The sequence below is a fragment of the Neolamprologus multifasciatus genome, chromosome 10 (genome assembly GCF_963576455.1).
Source record: "Neolamprologus multifasciatus chromosome 10, fNeoMul1.2, whole genome shotgun sequence".
In the NCBI taxonomy this organism is placed as follows: Eukaryota; Metazoa; Chordata; class Actinopteri; order Cichliformes; family Cichlidae; genus Neolamprologus; species Neolamprologus multifasciatus.
In genome coordinates this window covers 30,379,744-30,394,193 of record NC_140448.1, presented here as the reverse complement: position 1 = coordinate 30,394,193, position 14,450 = coordinate 30,379,744, and the positions used below count along the sequence as shown (strand labels likewise).

At 42.1% G+C, this 14,450-nt stretch overlaps 2 protein-coding genes across 2 annotated transcripts in view; both read right to left on the bottom strand.

Moving 5' to 3' along the window:
- sgcd (sarcoglycan, delta (dystrophin-associated glycoprotein)) overlaps positions 1–14,450 on the bottom strand; it is a 598,968-nt gene that overhangs the window by 566,599 nt on the left and 17,919 nt on the right. The gene's annotated exons all lie outside the window — the stretch shown is intronic.
- Positions 3,704–4,553, bottom strand: LOC146510486 (band 4.1-like protein 5). Its single transcript, XM_085175506.1, has one exon. It carries the CDS (start codon positions 4,508–4,510, stop codon positions 3,704–3,706), a length of 807 nt encoding a protein of 268 aa, XP_085031632.1. The 5' UTR covers positions 4,511–4,553.

Here is a 14,450-nt window from a genome sequence, read left to right as displayed (position 1 = left end):
ACTCATATCATAGACATTCATCACTTCCCCCTGTGTTCTTTTGTAGATAAACATAACAATACAGAAAGTCATTACACAGGTGAAGAGATAAATCTTCAAAAAGATTTCCTCTTTCCTTGTCTCCATCAATTCTAAGCCAGGCACCGCAGTCATTTAGATTGGGCACTATCTACGTGTAGGGATTTTTGGCAAAGGCTTACAGAGAGCAGTGAGAAGACTGGAATTTTAAAAAAAGATGAATGTGATGGGAATTTTGAGTAAAGACCAAAGAAAAGTTGATTTTTTCTCGTGAGCCACAAATTTAATGGAGAAAAAATATATACAGAGCTGCGCTGCTGACCGACCGTGTCCTCTCCCTGCGTTCGACGTCTGTGCCCTGGGCAAGCGCGAGGAGAAAATGCAAGCAGATACAAACTTGAAAAGTTGCAGTGTCTTTGCATCCTCCTCTCTTTCTCTTCCTGTATCTTTCTCCTTGCTATCACTCCTCCCTACACCACCTCAGGGGAGGTAAATGACTGTGCTGTGAAGGCAGAGTCAAGGCTGTTTGACCTTGATAGCAAACCTGCATTCCTAAATAAATATTCAGTGGCTGAGGAGCGATGGCACGTGCCTTTAATGCTCCAGATAACAGGTTATGTACAAGGCCAATGCTTCAGTTTGGTGCCTAGTGCCGCTATGGACTGCAAAGATGAGCTCACAGGAATGATTCATTTATGGATTGAATAGCTGATCATCAGTAGATTCAAACAGAAACACATTAAAGCTTTGCTTAACTTGATTGAATGTATACTTTCATGTGCAAGCACTCAACTAGGGATGCACCGATACCGATACCGGTATCGGGGCCGATACTGTAAAATGTGTGTGTACTCATACTCGTAAAAGTTAACCGATACCATGAACCGATACCAACTTATTTCATTAATCAGAGGGTGGATTGTCATTTCTGTTGTAGTTTTTTAGATTGACCACTAGGGGGACATCCCGCGCTAAACAGGCACAGGGTTAGGCGAGTGAGACTGGCAGCTCCAGATAAAAAAGAGAAACTGGAGGCTGCTGTAGCTAGGCTAAACAAAATGTCAGCAGTGTGGAACAGCCAACTTTAACTCAGGTTTTGGAAAAGCGATGAAAAATGTCAAGAGAAAATCCACGGACAGTTAAAATAACAGAGGCTCTGACTCATTTTATTTCTCTGGATGACCAGCCAATGCCAGTTGTGGAAAACAGGATTGCACCATCTTCTCAGCATACTCGAGCTGCGATATGAAATTCCCAACCGCCCACACATCAGGGAGATAACGGTGCCAAAACTTTCTGAAGAGGTAAAGACAAGCAGTGTGTGCGCGATGTCAGTCCTTGGTTTAACGCCACAGTGGACTGATGATCCACGGGCAGATGAGGAGTTTGTTCGTCAATGCCGAATACTTTCGTTATTTTGTTTGTTTGTTTACAATATGGACACTCTGCAATAATTTAAAAGTTTATTTTATTCTCAAACCTAATTTGTATTTATTTTATTCCAAACAGAAGTGTTTATTTATTAGTCTGAAAGCTCGAGACAGTGCCAATAGTTCAGTGATATTTTGTAAAATTACAATGTGGAGACTCTGCAATAATTTAACAGAAGTGCTTATTTTTCACTTGAAATTTTTTTGTGGTCATTTTTATTAAGATTTTATTTTTTATCGGCAGAGAATAAAATAAAACCTGTCTTCCAATCCATTGTATTTGTGTGTGTGTGTGTGTGTGTGTGTGGTAGAAGTATCGGTTTTTGTACTCTGTATTGGCAAGTACTCATATCCAAGTATCGGTATCGTATCGGTTTGAAAAAAATTGGTATTGTTGCATCCCTACACTCAACTGCTTTCTAAACAAAGACTGCATGTGATGTAGTTTGAACTTACATCCCTTGATGTCCTTTCATTTGCAAATCATTAAAATCACGTTTTGATGTGTTTTTTTTCCCTGCAAATTGTGTTTTAAAGATTACACAAAATAGTTTCAGCGTAATCAAAGAAAAGTGTAAAATCACTGGAAGCTAAAACTCAATCACTAGTAAAAAGTACAGCTCACGGTATCAGATGGTATCAAAGAAGAGGAAGCCCAGTATAACTGGAGCAGATTCACTGGGATGAGACAGTGGCATGTATTTTGGGATTGATTTGTATCATTAATACTTTTGCAATTTATTCTCCACCTTATTACCAACAAAGATGAAAATAAAATATACAAAGATATAAAGTGCGTTTAGTCTTTAAAATCCCAAATTTCCCTGGTTTTTCCATAATAAAGATATATGGGTGTAGCCTGCTCAGTGGTTTTGGAGTCCAGCTTTAGTGGTTTAAATTAACATGTGAGCCAGAAGTGACTATATTTAGACAACATGCTGGAGAACAAAGATATGGTAGCTAAGGGACACTACCAAGCTTGATTAAGCTGCACTCACAAGATGTACACATGCAATAAACAGACAGACCGAGCATTACCACAAGCCAATTAGCTCTCTAAGTAACTGACCAATAAAATAGTAGAAAACAGCAAAACTGGAGCGCAGTATTCTTGGATGGCATTTGTCAGATAAATCCATTAAAATGCTCGATAGAGCATCGACACCACTGCCATGTTTAAGACAGCTCATTGATGGGAATATCAGCGCTCACAACGTATAAAAAAGATGCTACTAAGGAACAGAACAGGCTAGAACCCAGAACTTCTTTCCACAAACTAACACAATAAAGTTAAAGTAATAAGTAAAGCTGTGAAAAGAATACCACGGCCTCCATCAAATAAACAAAAATGCCAAAAGAAGCATCTGGAAAGCTGCTTGGTCTTGGAGACAAGACTAAGCTCACAGTCTGTTAAATAAAGGACAGAGCAATCATTAATCACTCCCACCTGGTGCACCTGAGAGAGAGAGAGATGAGGCTGGTAGGGCGAGTAATCGTTTTAAAGAGGTTTTTGCCGTCAGTTTGGAGAATCTAGTCAACAACTATTAACTTTAAAAACATAAAAACAAATATAAACGCAAAATTAATACTCGTGCAGGACATTAACAAGAAATAAAAAGTAAACCACCTTTCCAGCAGACTAATGGAGGAAAGATCTCATTAAGGCTTGCTAAGAGCGCTTCATAAACCTGTGCATGCGTGTGTGGTTGGAGTGATATTCAAAGTGGGGGTAGGATTACCTAGAAGCCCTACTTGTTAGCAAGTAGGGCTGATAGATGAGACATCATGATTTGTAATGATAGCATGCTCTGGAGAGGAGCAATCATAGTCATATCATGTATGGTGCACTATGGAGGCACTAAGGTGGCTAAGAAAAATACAAGTGGCAGAGCTGAAGATGTTAACATTTTGATGGACAGGATTAGAAATGAGTCCATCAGAGGGACAGCTCAGGTTAGAGGGGAAGGCTGAGATGGTTTGGACCTGTGCAGGAGGGACAGTGGATATACTGGACAATGGAGATGGAGATGGAGCTGTCAGGCAGGAGGAAAAGAGGGAGACCACAAGGAAGACTCATGGATGTAATGAAGGACGACATGCAGAGGGTTGGTGTGTGAGTGGAGGATGCTGGGCTAGGGTAAGATGGACTATAATATAAATGAATATAAATGGAATATAATGCGCCCTTCAGGCTAGTTACACTTGCCAGTTTCAGTGCTACAAATACATTGGTATTTGTGGAGCTCCAGAAAGGGCTAAATTGTTTGTTTGCCGATCTTAGTTTGTCCTTCAAACACCAGAACTCCAGTGGGTGTCAGGCCCAGGCTGTACTCGTTACCATCTCGAGCCTTCACCATATGCATGTCCACCCCGTACATTTCGAGCCACTTGGCTTTATTCAGGTAGTTGATCTCCGCCTGGGCTGGTGTCTGACCTCTGCACTCCTTCCATGTGTTATATATAGCCAGCTCCATCTCCTCTGTCTGCTCAGGCATGAAGCGAAACTCTGACACGAGATCCAAATTGTGTTCTAATGGATCACAGTCGCCCAACTCAGCCTGTAGTGAGAAGGCGGCCAACTCCACCGCTGTGTCAAACGGACATTCGAGCTTGCCACTGAGGAGGTCTTGTTTCAGCTGCAACACAAAAAGATATCTGGTGAGCTCCTCGTGCAGGTTGTTCGGCTCTGAGGAGTAGAACTTGACTCTCATGTGAAGGCAGTAAGGAGGGCCAATTTTCACTTGTTTCTTGATACTTTTTGTGACATCAAGCCAATGTGGAACTTGTGCCGAGTCCATGAAACGTATTCCAAAGTAGTCTTTCTCAACAATGTCCAGATGGTACATGATCTGTTCAAACAGCTCCTCGCCTTTGGCTTTTTTCGGTAAGTCAACACTGACATCTGTCCCATCCAGCAGAGACACACGGCAGGTGATGATGGACGTTGCATCCCCAGCTGCAGGGATGTGCGTTGTGGCCCGCTGGGCTTCTCGTAGCCGGGCTTTCTCTGCATGTTTCCGGATGGAGCGTCGCCCCAGCGTCCTGCGCAGGAAACTTAACATGACGGGGGGAGAGGAAGGGCACCTGTACGCATCCAGTTAAGGCCCCAAGTACCTGGTGTAAGCAAAAGCAACAGGTGTGCGTTCGTTATACCGCGCGGGTATAACGAACGCACACCTGTTGCTATAATTTGCGTGGGTTCCCTCCGGGTACTCCGGCTTCCTCCCACCGTCCAAAGACATGCAGCTTGTGGGGATAGGTTAATTGGATAATCCAAATTGTCATTAGGTGTGAATGTGCGAGTGAATGTGAGCGCGAATGGTTGTCTGTCCCTGTGTGTTGGCCCTGCGACAGACTGGCGACCTGTCCAGGGTGTACCCCGCCTCTCGCCCTATGACAGCTGGGATAGGCTCCAGCGCCCCCCGCGACCCTGAAAAGGATAAGCGGAAGCAAATGGATGGATGGATGGATGGATGTTTGTTTGCCTTAAACGCTAAAGGAAAATAGTACCACTAATGAGCAACCTAATTAGCTGAGCTTCTGTACCTCACAGGTAAATAATTAAGACTCACACATTTGTTTTCACATATCTACTGATGCAGGCTAGAGGAAGCAACACAGAGACAATTAAACCAAAAAAAATCCTCTGTCACCTGGACAAGCTCTTTTTTTAAATGAATGAATGAATTCATTTTAATGAGCAGCGGTGACACTTAAAACATTAAACCTTTGAAACTTAGTTTCCTGTTAGGGAGAAAAAAACTGCTTCTCCGTTGTTTGATGATAGTTCAAATCCCCAAAACACAAATTAATGAGGTACTTTATCAAATAATGTATGATTCTTTAAAAATACGTCTCGCTTTGTATTGCAAATGGAAATGAAGTTATTTAACCCTTTAAAATCGGTCAGAGCGGCACGCTCACGATCAGCTGTCCGCCATGACCTGCCTGAAACCGGAAGTGACGCCATTTTCGCGGAAATGTAGTTTTTTTTTTATCATCAAGGCCTCATGAGCCTATACTGGTGTTTTTAAAAGTTATGTTTGACTTTATGACTTTCTGTGTCGTTTCTGGGATGCTTAGGACTCATATTGCACTGCTGGAAATAGTTTATTTTGATGCATATGCTGCTTTTTTGCAAATTTGCATTATAATATTTATTTTCGTTTTTCCTGCAGTATATAAAAATTGGTGTATTTCAAAATAAAACTATGAAGACACTCAAAATAAATTTCCTGTGGTGGGAAACTATTTTGTGCAACTTTTTTGTATTTACAGTTTTGAGGGATAAGCCTCTTAAATTTCTCTAACTAGAAATATATGTTAAAAAAACAAAAACGATTTTCAATTTTTTTGTAGTTTATTGCACTTTTTTGCAATTTATGTAATTACTATGCACTTAATGCATGCATATTATTAAAATTTAGGCTGTATTGGTTGTATTGATGTATAGCAACTTGAAATGCTCCCAAAAATGGCTCCACAGCATGTAAAAATATAATATAAGCTCTGGCAGACTTGGTTCTACGGTAGGTCTTAAAGGCTAAAAGCTATTTTCTGCCCCAAGAAATAAAACAGCAGCATCTACATTAACTAGAAATGATAGCGATGGAGAAATGGAGAAAATCCCAGCTAACAGCAAACATAAACATAGTGTCTGACAGAACAGCTTTTAAGGCTGAGGCCAGGACAGAGCCAAACGTGTATTTAAAGACACATGTGAGCTGATTGGATGAAATACTTTAATAATTTTCGCACAGGTGTTCCGACCTGTTACCACACACAGTGGCAGCAGCATCCACCTGATGCGTGATGTGTGTAGAGATCACTGTGTGATAAGCACGTGCAGAGCGGCCTCGGAGCAGCAGCCTCTGGGGATGAAACGGATCGAGGGAACATCCGAGGCCAACATTTGGGGTCGTTGACATCCCGGACCTGCTGTAAAGCAAAGCATTTTCTACTCTGCTTTTATTTTATTACACTTTGAATATGCACCGATATACCTGGATTACTGGATTACTATGGATCTTTCTTCTGCGAACCCCATCACACATGACCGTGGAGCCACAATCGCACAAGATAACCTGAGGACCAGAAGGACGAGTGAGCTAAGAACAGAGACAGTAAAAAGAGAGCGAGAGAGAGAGAGAGGGATACATTACACCTCACTCTATATCACTTCACCTGCAACATATCGCACACCTGGGAATGCGTAATTCTTATTTTCAATAACTAGGTGAGGTAGGATGACAGATAAGATAGATTTTACACTCCCAGAGGAAATTTGTCTCAGGCGCATCTACTCAATGAATTAATATGAAAATACAGAGTGACACAGCCTTTATTGCTCACTGGCTCACACGCTGCTATTTTAACATTACCCATCAGTCAACATACAAATAACAACACGTTTGTTATAACAGTAACTGCACTCAAAGGGAATGCTACGCTTTCTGCTTTCCCAAGGCAAACAAGAACCACCGATGACAGTGTGCTTAGATGTTGTGAGGCTGCAGTGATGCATCGTATAGAAAGGAAAAAGTGCCAGTTAAATAAGAAAGAAATGAATCGATTTTCACACCTAAATATCTTAATGACTGTGTGCCCCGTAAAGGCAAAGGCAATTTTGTAACATTACCTGATGAAGTAAGTGATCCCCTTCACACTACGATGACTTCCACACAGCACCTCATAGCATTCCCATTTACAAATGAAAGACTCCCACAGTCCAAGGGTACGATGGAATATTTCTGTGTTGCCTCACAGACAACCGGAAAAGGGTGGAGTGTCCACTCCGGGTCGGGGATGAGTTCCTGCCCCAAGTGGAGGAGTTTAAGTATCTCAGGGTCTTGTGATAGGAGAAGGGAGCCGGAGATCGACAGACGGATTGGGGCTACAGCTGCAGTGATGCGGACGCTGCACTGGTCCGTCGTGGTGAAGAGGGAGCTGAGTGTAAAAGCGAAGCTCTCAATTTACCGGTCGATCTACGTCCCTACCCTCACCTATGGCCACGAGCTGTGGGTAGTGAACGAAAGAACGAGATCGCGGATACAAGCGGCAGAAATGAGCTTCCTCCGAAGGGTGGCTGGCCTCTCCCTTAGAGATAGGGTGAGAGGTTTGGCCATCCGGGATGGGCTCAGAGTAGAGCCGCTGCTGCTCTGCATCGAAAGGAGCCAGCTGAGGTGGTTCGGGCATCTGACAAGGATGCCTCCTGGGCGCCTCCTGGGTGAGGTGTTCCAGGCATGTCCCACCGGGAGGAGGCCCCGGGGCAGACCCAGGACACGCTGGAGAGATTATATCTCTCGGCTGGCCTGGGAACGCCTTGGTGTTCCCTCGGATAAGCTGGAGGAGGTGGCTGTGGAGAGGGAGGTCTGGAGGCCTCTCTACTTAGGCTGCTGCCCCCGCGACCCGGCCTCGGATAAAGCGGATGAAGATGGATGGATGGATGGATGCCTCCAAATTCCAGTCAAAAGTCATTAACTTGCACTTCTACAGCAACTCTGTAGAGTTGCTTTCTGACAAAAACCTCACTTTTCATGCAGTGCCAGGAGCTTGGACTGTTTACTGTAGGTCCAAGCCACACGGGCCTACAGAGGAGTTGGAAACCAGTGAAAACCAGTGGTGGTGAGGGAAAATTTGTAATGCCTGGCAGCTGGTGAGTGGTTGCTAAGTGAAACTGACTGCATACTGTAGGTGTACAGAAACACAAGGCAGTTGTTTTGGTACTGAAAAATGCATCACAACTTCAAAGGGAAAGTTACAAATGTTGTAACGTGTGGTGTTTGGAGACCAGTAGGAGTCATCAGTCAAACTTTTGGCGACCAAAGTCCTCTGTTAGTTGTTGTGGTCCTGAATGTATTCATCCAGGTTTAGTCCTTTTTCCTTGTACTCTTGTGTACTAGTAACCTTTCGGCCTCTGAGTGTCCGAGTAGGAAAAATGAAGGAAATGCAGAAGTGCTTTAAACCTGAATTCTATCTGAAGATCAGCAGATGGCAATAATCTTGGTTGCCAAAGGTCATCTAATCTTACAGAAGTCTATGGAAAACAGCTTTCTAACTTGAGCTCTGTAAACACGTTCCTGGACATCTTGATGCATTCTCAATCATCCAGGAAAATGAATCTCCAAAAGGAGACTGAAGAAGTCACTTGGATGAGTGACGAAACGTTTCTCCCAGATAACGCTACGTCCAGATGAACAGAATCAACTTTTGGAGACGTTCCTGGACAGTAAAATTTTGGAGAATTTGGACTCAGTCCCTCTTCTCTGTCAAAACAGAGATCCATCTACAATTTCACTGTACCCACCTCTCCCACCACATTCAGTTTTTGCAAACAAGATGTCAGATGTTCAAAATGGGACTACAGAAACCAGTAGCTATTTCCATCTATGACTTATGTGCTAGCTGACCAGCCTTAGCTTGCTTTCTAATTAGGGATGCAACAATACCAATTTTTTCAAACCGTTACGATACCGATACTTGGATCTGAGTACTTGCCGATACAGAGTACAAAAAACGATACTTCTACCACACACACACACACACAAATGCAATAATTGGAAGATAGGTTTTATTATATTCTCTGCCGATAAAAAATAAAATCTTAATAAAAATGACCACAAAAAAAATTCAAGTGAAAAATAAGCACTTCCGTTAAATTATTGCAGAGTCTCCACGTTGTAATTTTACAAAATATCACTGAACTATTGGCACTAACTCGAGCTTTCAGAATAATAAATAAACACTTCTGTTTGGAATAAAATAAATACAAATTAGGTTTGAGAATAAAATAAACTTTTAAATTATTACAGAGTGTCCATATTGTAAACAAACAAACAAAATAACGAAAGTATTCGGCACTGACGAACAAACTCCTCATCAGTCCACTGTGGCGTTAAACCGAGGACTGACATCGCGCACACACTGCTTGTCTTTACCTCTTCAGAAAGTTTTGGCACCATTATCTCCCTGATGTGTGGGCAGCTGGGAATTTCATATTGCAGCTCGAGTATGCTGAGAAGACGGTGCAATCCTCTGTTTTCCACGGCCGGCATTGGCTGGTCATCCAGAGCGATAAAATGAGTCAGAGCCTCTGTTATTTTAACTGCCCGTGGATTTTCTCTTGACATTTTTCATCGCTTTTCCAAAACCTGAGTTAAAGTTGGCTGTTCCACACTGTTGACATTTTGTTTAGCCTAGCTACAGCAGCCTCCAGTTTCTCTTTTTTTATCTGGAGCTGCCAGTCTCACTCGCCTAACCCTGTGCCTCTTTAGCGCGAAATGTCCCCCTAGTGGCCAATCTAAAAAACTACAACAGAAATGACAAGCCACTCTCTGATTAATGAAATAAGTTAGTATCGGTTCATGGTATCGGTTAACTTTTACGAGTATGAGTACACACACATTTTACAGTATCGGCCCCGATACCCGATACCAGTATCGGTATCGGTGCATCCCTATTTCTAATGTACTTTCTTTATGAGAAAAATACCTGAAGACAGCATCACTGTTCTGTCCTCATACGGACTTTGTGTTGAAATCTGTGTTGTACTGGGAGTCGGTCCTTCCGTGACATTAGTGGAATCCATATCTAATCTAATGTTAGCTAGTGCTGTTCGGTGATGCCACTGACCAGAGTAACTGGAGCGATAAGCCAGTGAGGCTGAACGTCAAATCAATATGTTAGAGGATGAAAAAAGCCACATGGGCCTACTGTACTTTTAAGCACATTCATACATCAATCATAAAATGTAGCAATAAATTAATATAATGGACTTTTTTCAGGTCATTCCAGGTCACAATTAAAACTGCTCAGCTCCATCTTTCTTCCTAAGCAAATCAAACCAGTGTAAATCACTTCAGACACACCGTGACAGGACAGTTTTTCTTTTTATCTCAGCTTTTGGTCCCTGTGTCCTCGGCGGCTATCGATGGTCTTTGATGAGGCCCCTGAGTGATTACAGCCGGGCTTCACCTCTGTGCCCCAAGCGCCCCACAACCTCGCCTAATTTGTTTTCTCGCCAAGCAATTAAAAATGCAGCATGAAGGAAAGGGCTGATCAATGATACCTGGCAGCCACAGAGGAAAAGGCTCAGGCCGTCCGGCCATCCATCTGTGGCCACCTGCTGTCCATTTATCTGTCCATCCACATAAACACATAAGTTCCTTCTTTAATCTACCGTCACCCACTGCCGACCTTGGGATAAATAAGTGTTTGTGTGTGTGGTTGACAGGTCAAGGTGGTAAAGTTGTTTGTGCAGGCTTGCGTGTATGTTCCTCTCTGGAGGTTAAGGCCACAGTGTGAAGCAAAGCACTCACATGTATTAACACACAGCTATACACTCAATGGCATTGAGCACCTAGAGTGGAAGACGTGTCTGTTTTATCAGCCAGAAAGGCCACCACAACAAACACACAAACAAAGTCCAATACTCATAAAACAATATAGATTGTAATGGGCATAAAGGTCTACAGTTGATGTAAAATCACCTGCACGTTCTGACCTGTTTTTTTCTGTTTGCTTTCAAACATTCTGTAATTTATAACAGATAAAAACAAATGATGGTAAATGTGAACACAGGCCTATTAACATTGTTCATGGAATACCTTTGAATTTAATCAAATAGTCAAAGGATTTTCAAAGAAAGAAAAAAGCTAAGAAGAAAAATGTTTTTAAATAAATGCAGAAACTGAAAGACTGAGTGTGTCACGGCTGCCGAGGCGAGCCGTGTGGTGTTGGAGGAAAAGGAGGACCCAAAATGCAGGCAGTGACTGATAATTCGAGTGACGTTTATTTACAAGTGGTGGAGTGGCAAAAACAGGCAGTGAGGGAAGAGAATTTACAGAACAAACCTGAACTGGGAAAACTAAATAACAAACCGCAGATCATACGAACGGGGTGAGAGGCAGCGAGCCGCAGACAAGGAACAGGACACCATGAAACACAGACGAACCAGCAACAAGCAGGAGAACACACATGGCTTAAATACACACAGCAGTAATCAGGGGATGAGAGACAGGAGGGCAACACACCTGGGAGAAATCAGAGCTGACGGGACAGGGGAAACGTAACCTGAACACACTCACATGAGACGGGGACCTTCAGAATAAAACAGGAAACTCAGACACAGAGAACCAGACGAGACACTGAACTAAAGACAGATTCACAAGCAGACAGTGTGACGCCACAGACAGACAGAGGGGACACGGAAGTGAGACCAGGGCAGGCACAGAACAGAAACCTAACAAATGGCAAATCATAACGGAGTACATAATCAGAATAAACAAAATCATAAGGAAACACAAAACACTGAGTCGGCAGACTCAGGACCACGACAGTATGACTGTGGAGTAACAGGTAACATACAGGTGTAATAGGAAGCCGCTGAGCTAGCGAACTGCCTCCTCCCAAAATGCGTCTATTGCATGTATGAATTTCCATAGTTACTGTTTTTGCTCGTTGCCAAAAAGCAGCAGCGAGTGTGGGAGAAAAGTGAGCAGCAGCCCACCAAAAAGTGGACACCCACTTGGAGTTGGACGGCTTTAGATCAGCAGCAGTAACTGCTCCACTGTTTGTGTGCTGTTGCAAAAAGGCTGAGTTTCTGATTGCCTTTCTAAATTCCAAATTCTTAAAAAAATAGTTTCCTGTGAAACATAATCCCACAAAATCAGAGACACAAGGTCAAGGCATGGGATTGCAAGAAAGAAGCAATCAGAAGAATTTTGATTTGCACATTTTTTTCTTACCTCTTATTTAAAGGTTTTAAGACAATTCGCCTGCGAGAAGTGTTTCATAACACGAAGATAGAACATCTACACTCCTTTATACAGCACAGATGTAGTTTGAGAACTGTTTAACCCTTTAGGACCTACCATAGAACCAAGTCCGCCAGAGCTGATATTATATTTTTACATGCTGTAGAGCCATTTTTGGGAGCATTTCAAGTTTCTATACATCAATACAACCATTATAGCCCAAATTCTAATAATATGTCTGCATTAAGTGCATAGTAATTACATAAATTGCAAAAAGTGCAATAAACTACAAAAAAATTGAAAATCGTTTTTGTTTTTTAACATATATTTCTAGTTAGAGAAATTTAAGAGGCTTATCCCTCAAAACTGTAAATACAAAAAAGTTGCACAAAATAGTTTCGCACCACAGGAAATTTATTTTGAGTGTCTTCATAGTTTTATTTTTGAAATACACCAATTTTTATATACTGCAGGAAAAATGAAAATAAATATTATAATGCAAATTTGCAAAAAAACAGCATATGCATCAAAATAAACTATTTCCAGCAGTGCAATATGAGTCCTAAGCATCCCAGAAACGACACAGAAAGTCATAAAGTCAAACATAACTTTTAAAAACACCAGTATAGGCTCATGAGGCCCTGATAGTAAAAAAACTACATTTCCGCGAAAATGACGTCACTTCCGGTTTCGGGCAGGTCATGGCGGACATGCGAAAGTTCGCGCTGACGTCTATTCCAACCTAGGAAGTGTTATGAACAGCTGATGGATCGGCAAAGCGTGTTTCTGGAATATTATGTTTTTGTTGCTGCAAGTGCTTTTTATGCAGTTTTTGCAAAGCTATATGTGGAAGGAAACTGTGACCGAGGACAAGCTGATGGCATAAGATGTAAGTACAACTCCTCCGGTTTCATATGCAAAAAAAAAATTGCGCTAGCTTACGTGGTTGCAGAGCTACAGGGATTTAAAAATAGTTACGCAAAACAGAGCGTGCTGCTCCGACCGGTTTTAAAGGGTTAAGATGTAATCTAGAAGGACGACAGAAATGATGGAAAGCTAAACTGGAGCAATGATGTCCTATCCTGTGACCGGTCCTCTGTACTGCTGCCATTTAGAGAATCCAATTAGATAAGACCTCAAGCAAATGTCATCAAGACCAGCTGCTTGGAATCCCTCAGTCTGGACAGATGGATCTACGTGAGCCACCTGCTGGGATGTTGTCTTTCTGTCTGTGTGTGTGGCAGGAGTATTATGTACCGTTGTGTACATCCATGTATTTGTGTTTTCATCTGTGTCATCAGCACAATTAACAGCTCATGTAGAAGAACTGAGGACTTCAGTGTGTCCCCCGAGTATGGTGATTACATTTGTGTTGATGAGCCAGATGCTGTACATGAAGCTAACTGTGTTTGCTAAACGTGTGCTCTCTTCACATGATGGCAAATCTCAAAATTGTATTACTTGGCTTCTAAATCAAGACGCTGTCACTCAGGATATCTGAAAGCCTGGATGCACTGCAGAGGATACAGGCTGAAAAAAATGTACGGAGTGAATCCCTTAAATAATTGTTTTTAAATAATACATGACTTCTTTTTATTTCCATCAATCCATCCATCATATCTCAGGGCTCTAGACTAACTTTTTGACATGGGCGCACCGGTACGCCTAACTTTAAAAATTTAGGCGTACCGGCACAAAAGTTAGGCGCACACAAATTTTTCAACTGCATCGCTTAACACTGCAGTTTTACATGTGCACCTTCTTTGGGGGGGAAGTCCATACAGACAATGTTCATTTCTAAATTATTAACTAACAATCTTGTGCTTAAAGTGCTTTGTCAATATTGTAGAAAATGTTAAACTTAATCATCATCTCGGCTCCTCTGACGACCTGTTTGCTGCTGCCTGCTGCTGAAAGGCAGTGGGGAGAGGGGACACTTGGGCGGTGCATTTATTGCAGCATATAATGTGTTTTCTGGATACACTGTGCGAAAAGTAACTGAGAATAAAACACAGAAAAACATGAAGGAGATTTTCCTGGCCTGGCTTTTTATAGCACAAAACCTTAAAATATTCTGTAATATCCTGCAATTTTGCATAATTTTAATAAGTTTAAATTTCTTCAGTATTGAACAGCAGAAATTAGGCTTTCTTGTCGGAGGTCATTTAAGTGAAAAAAGAAAAAGACAGCGCTGTAAACAACGGTAGACTGATGGGTAATAAGTGAATGAATAATGCAGAAAACAGAT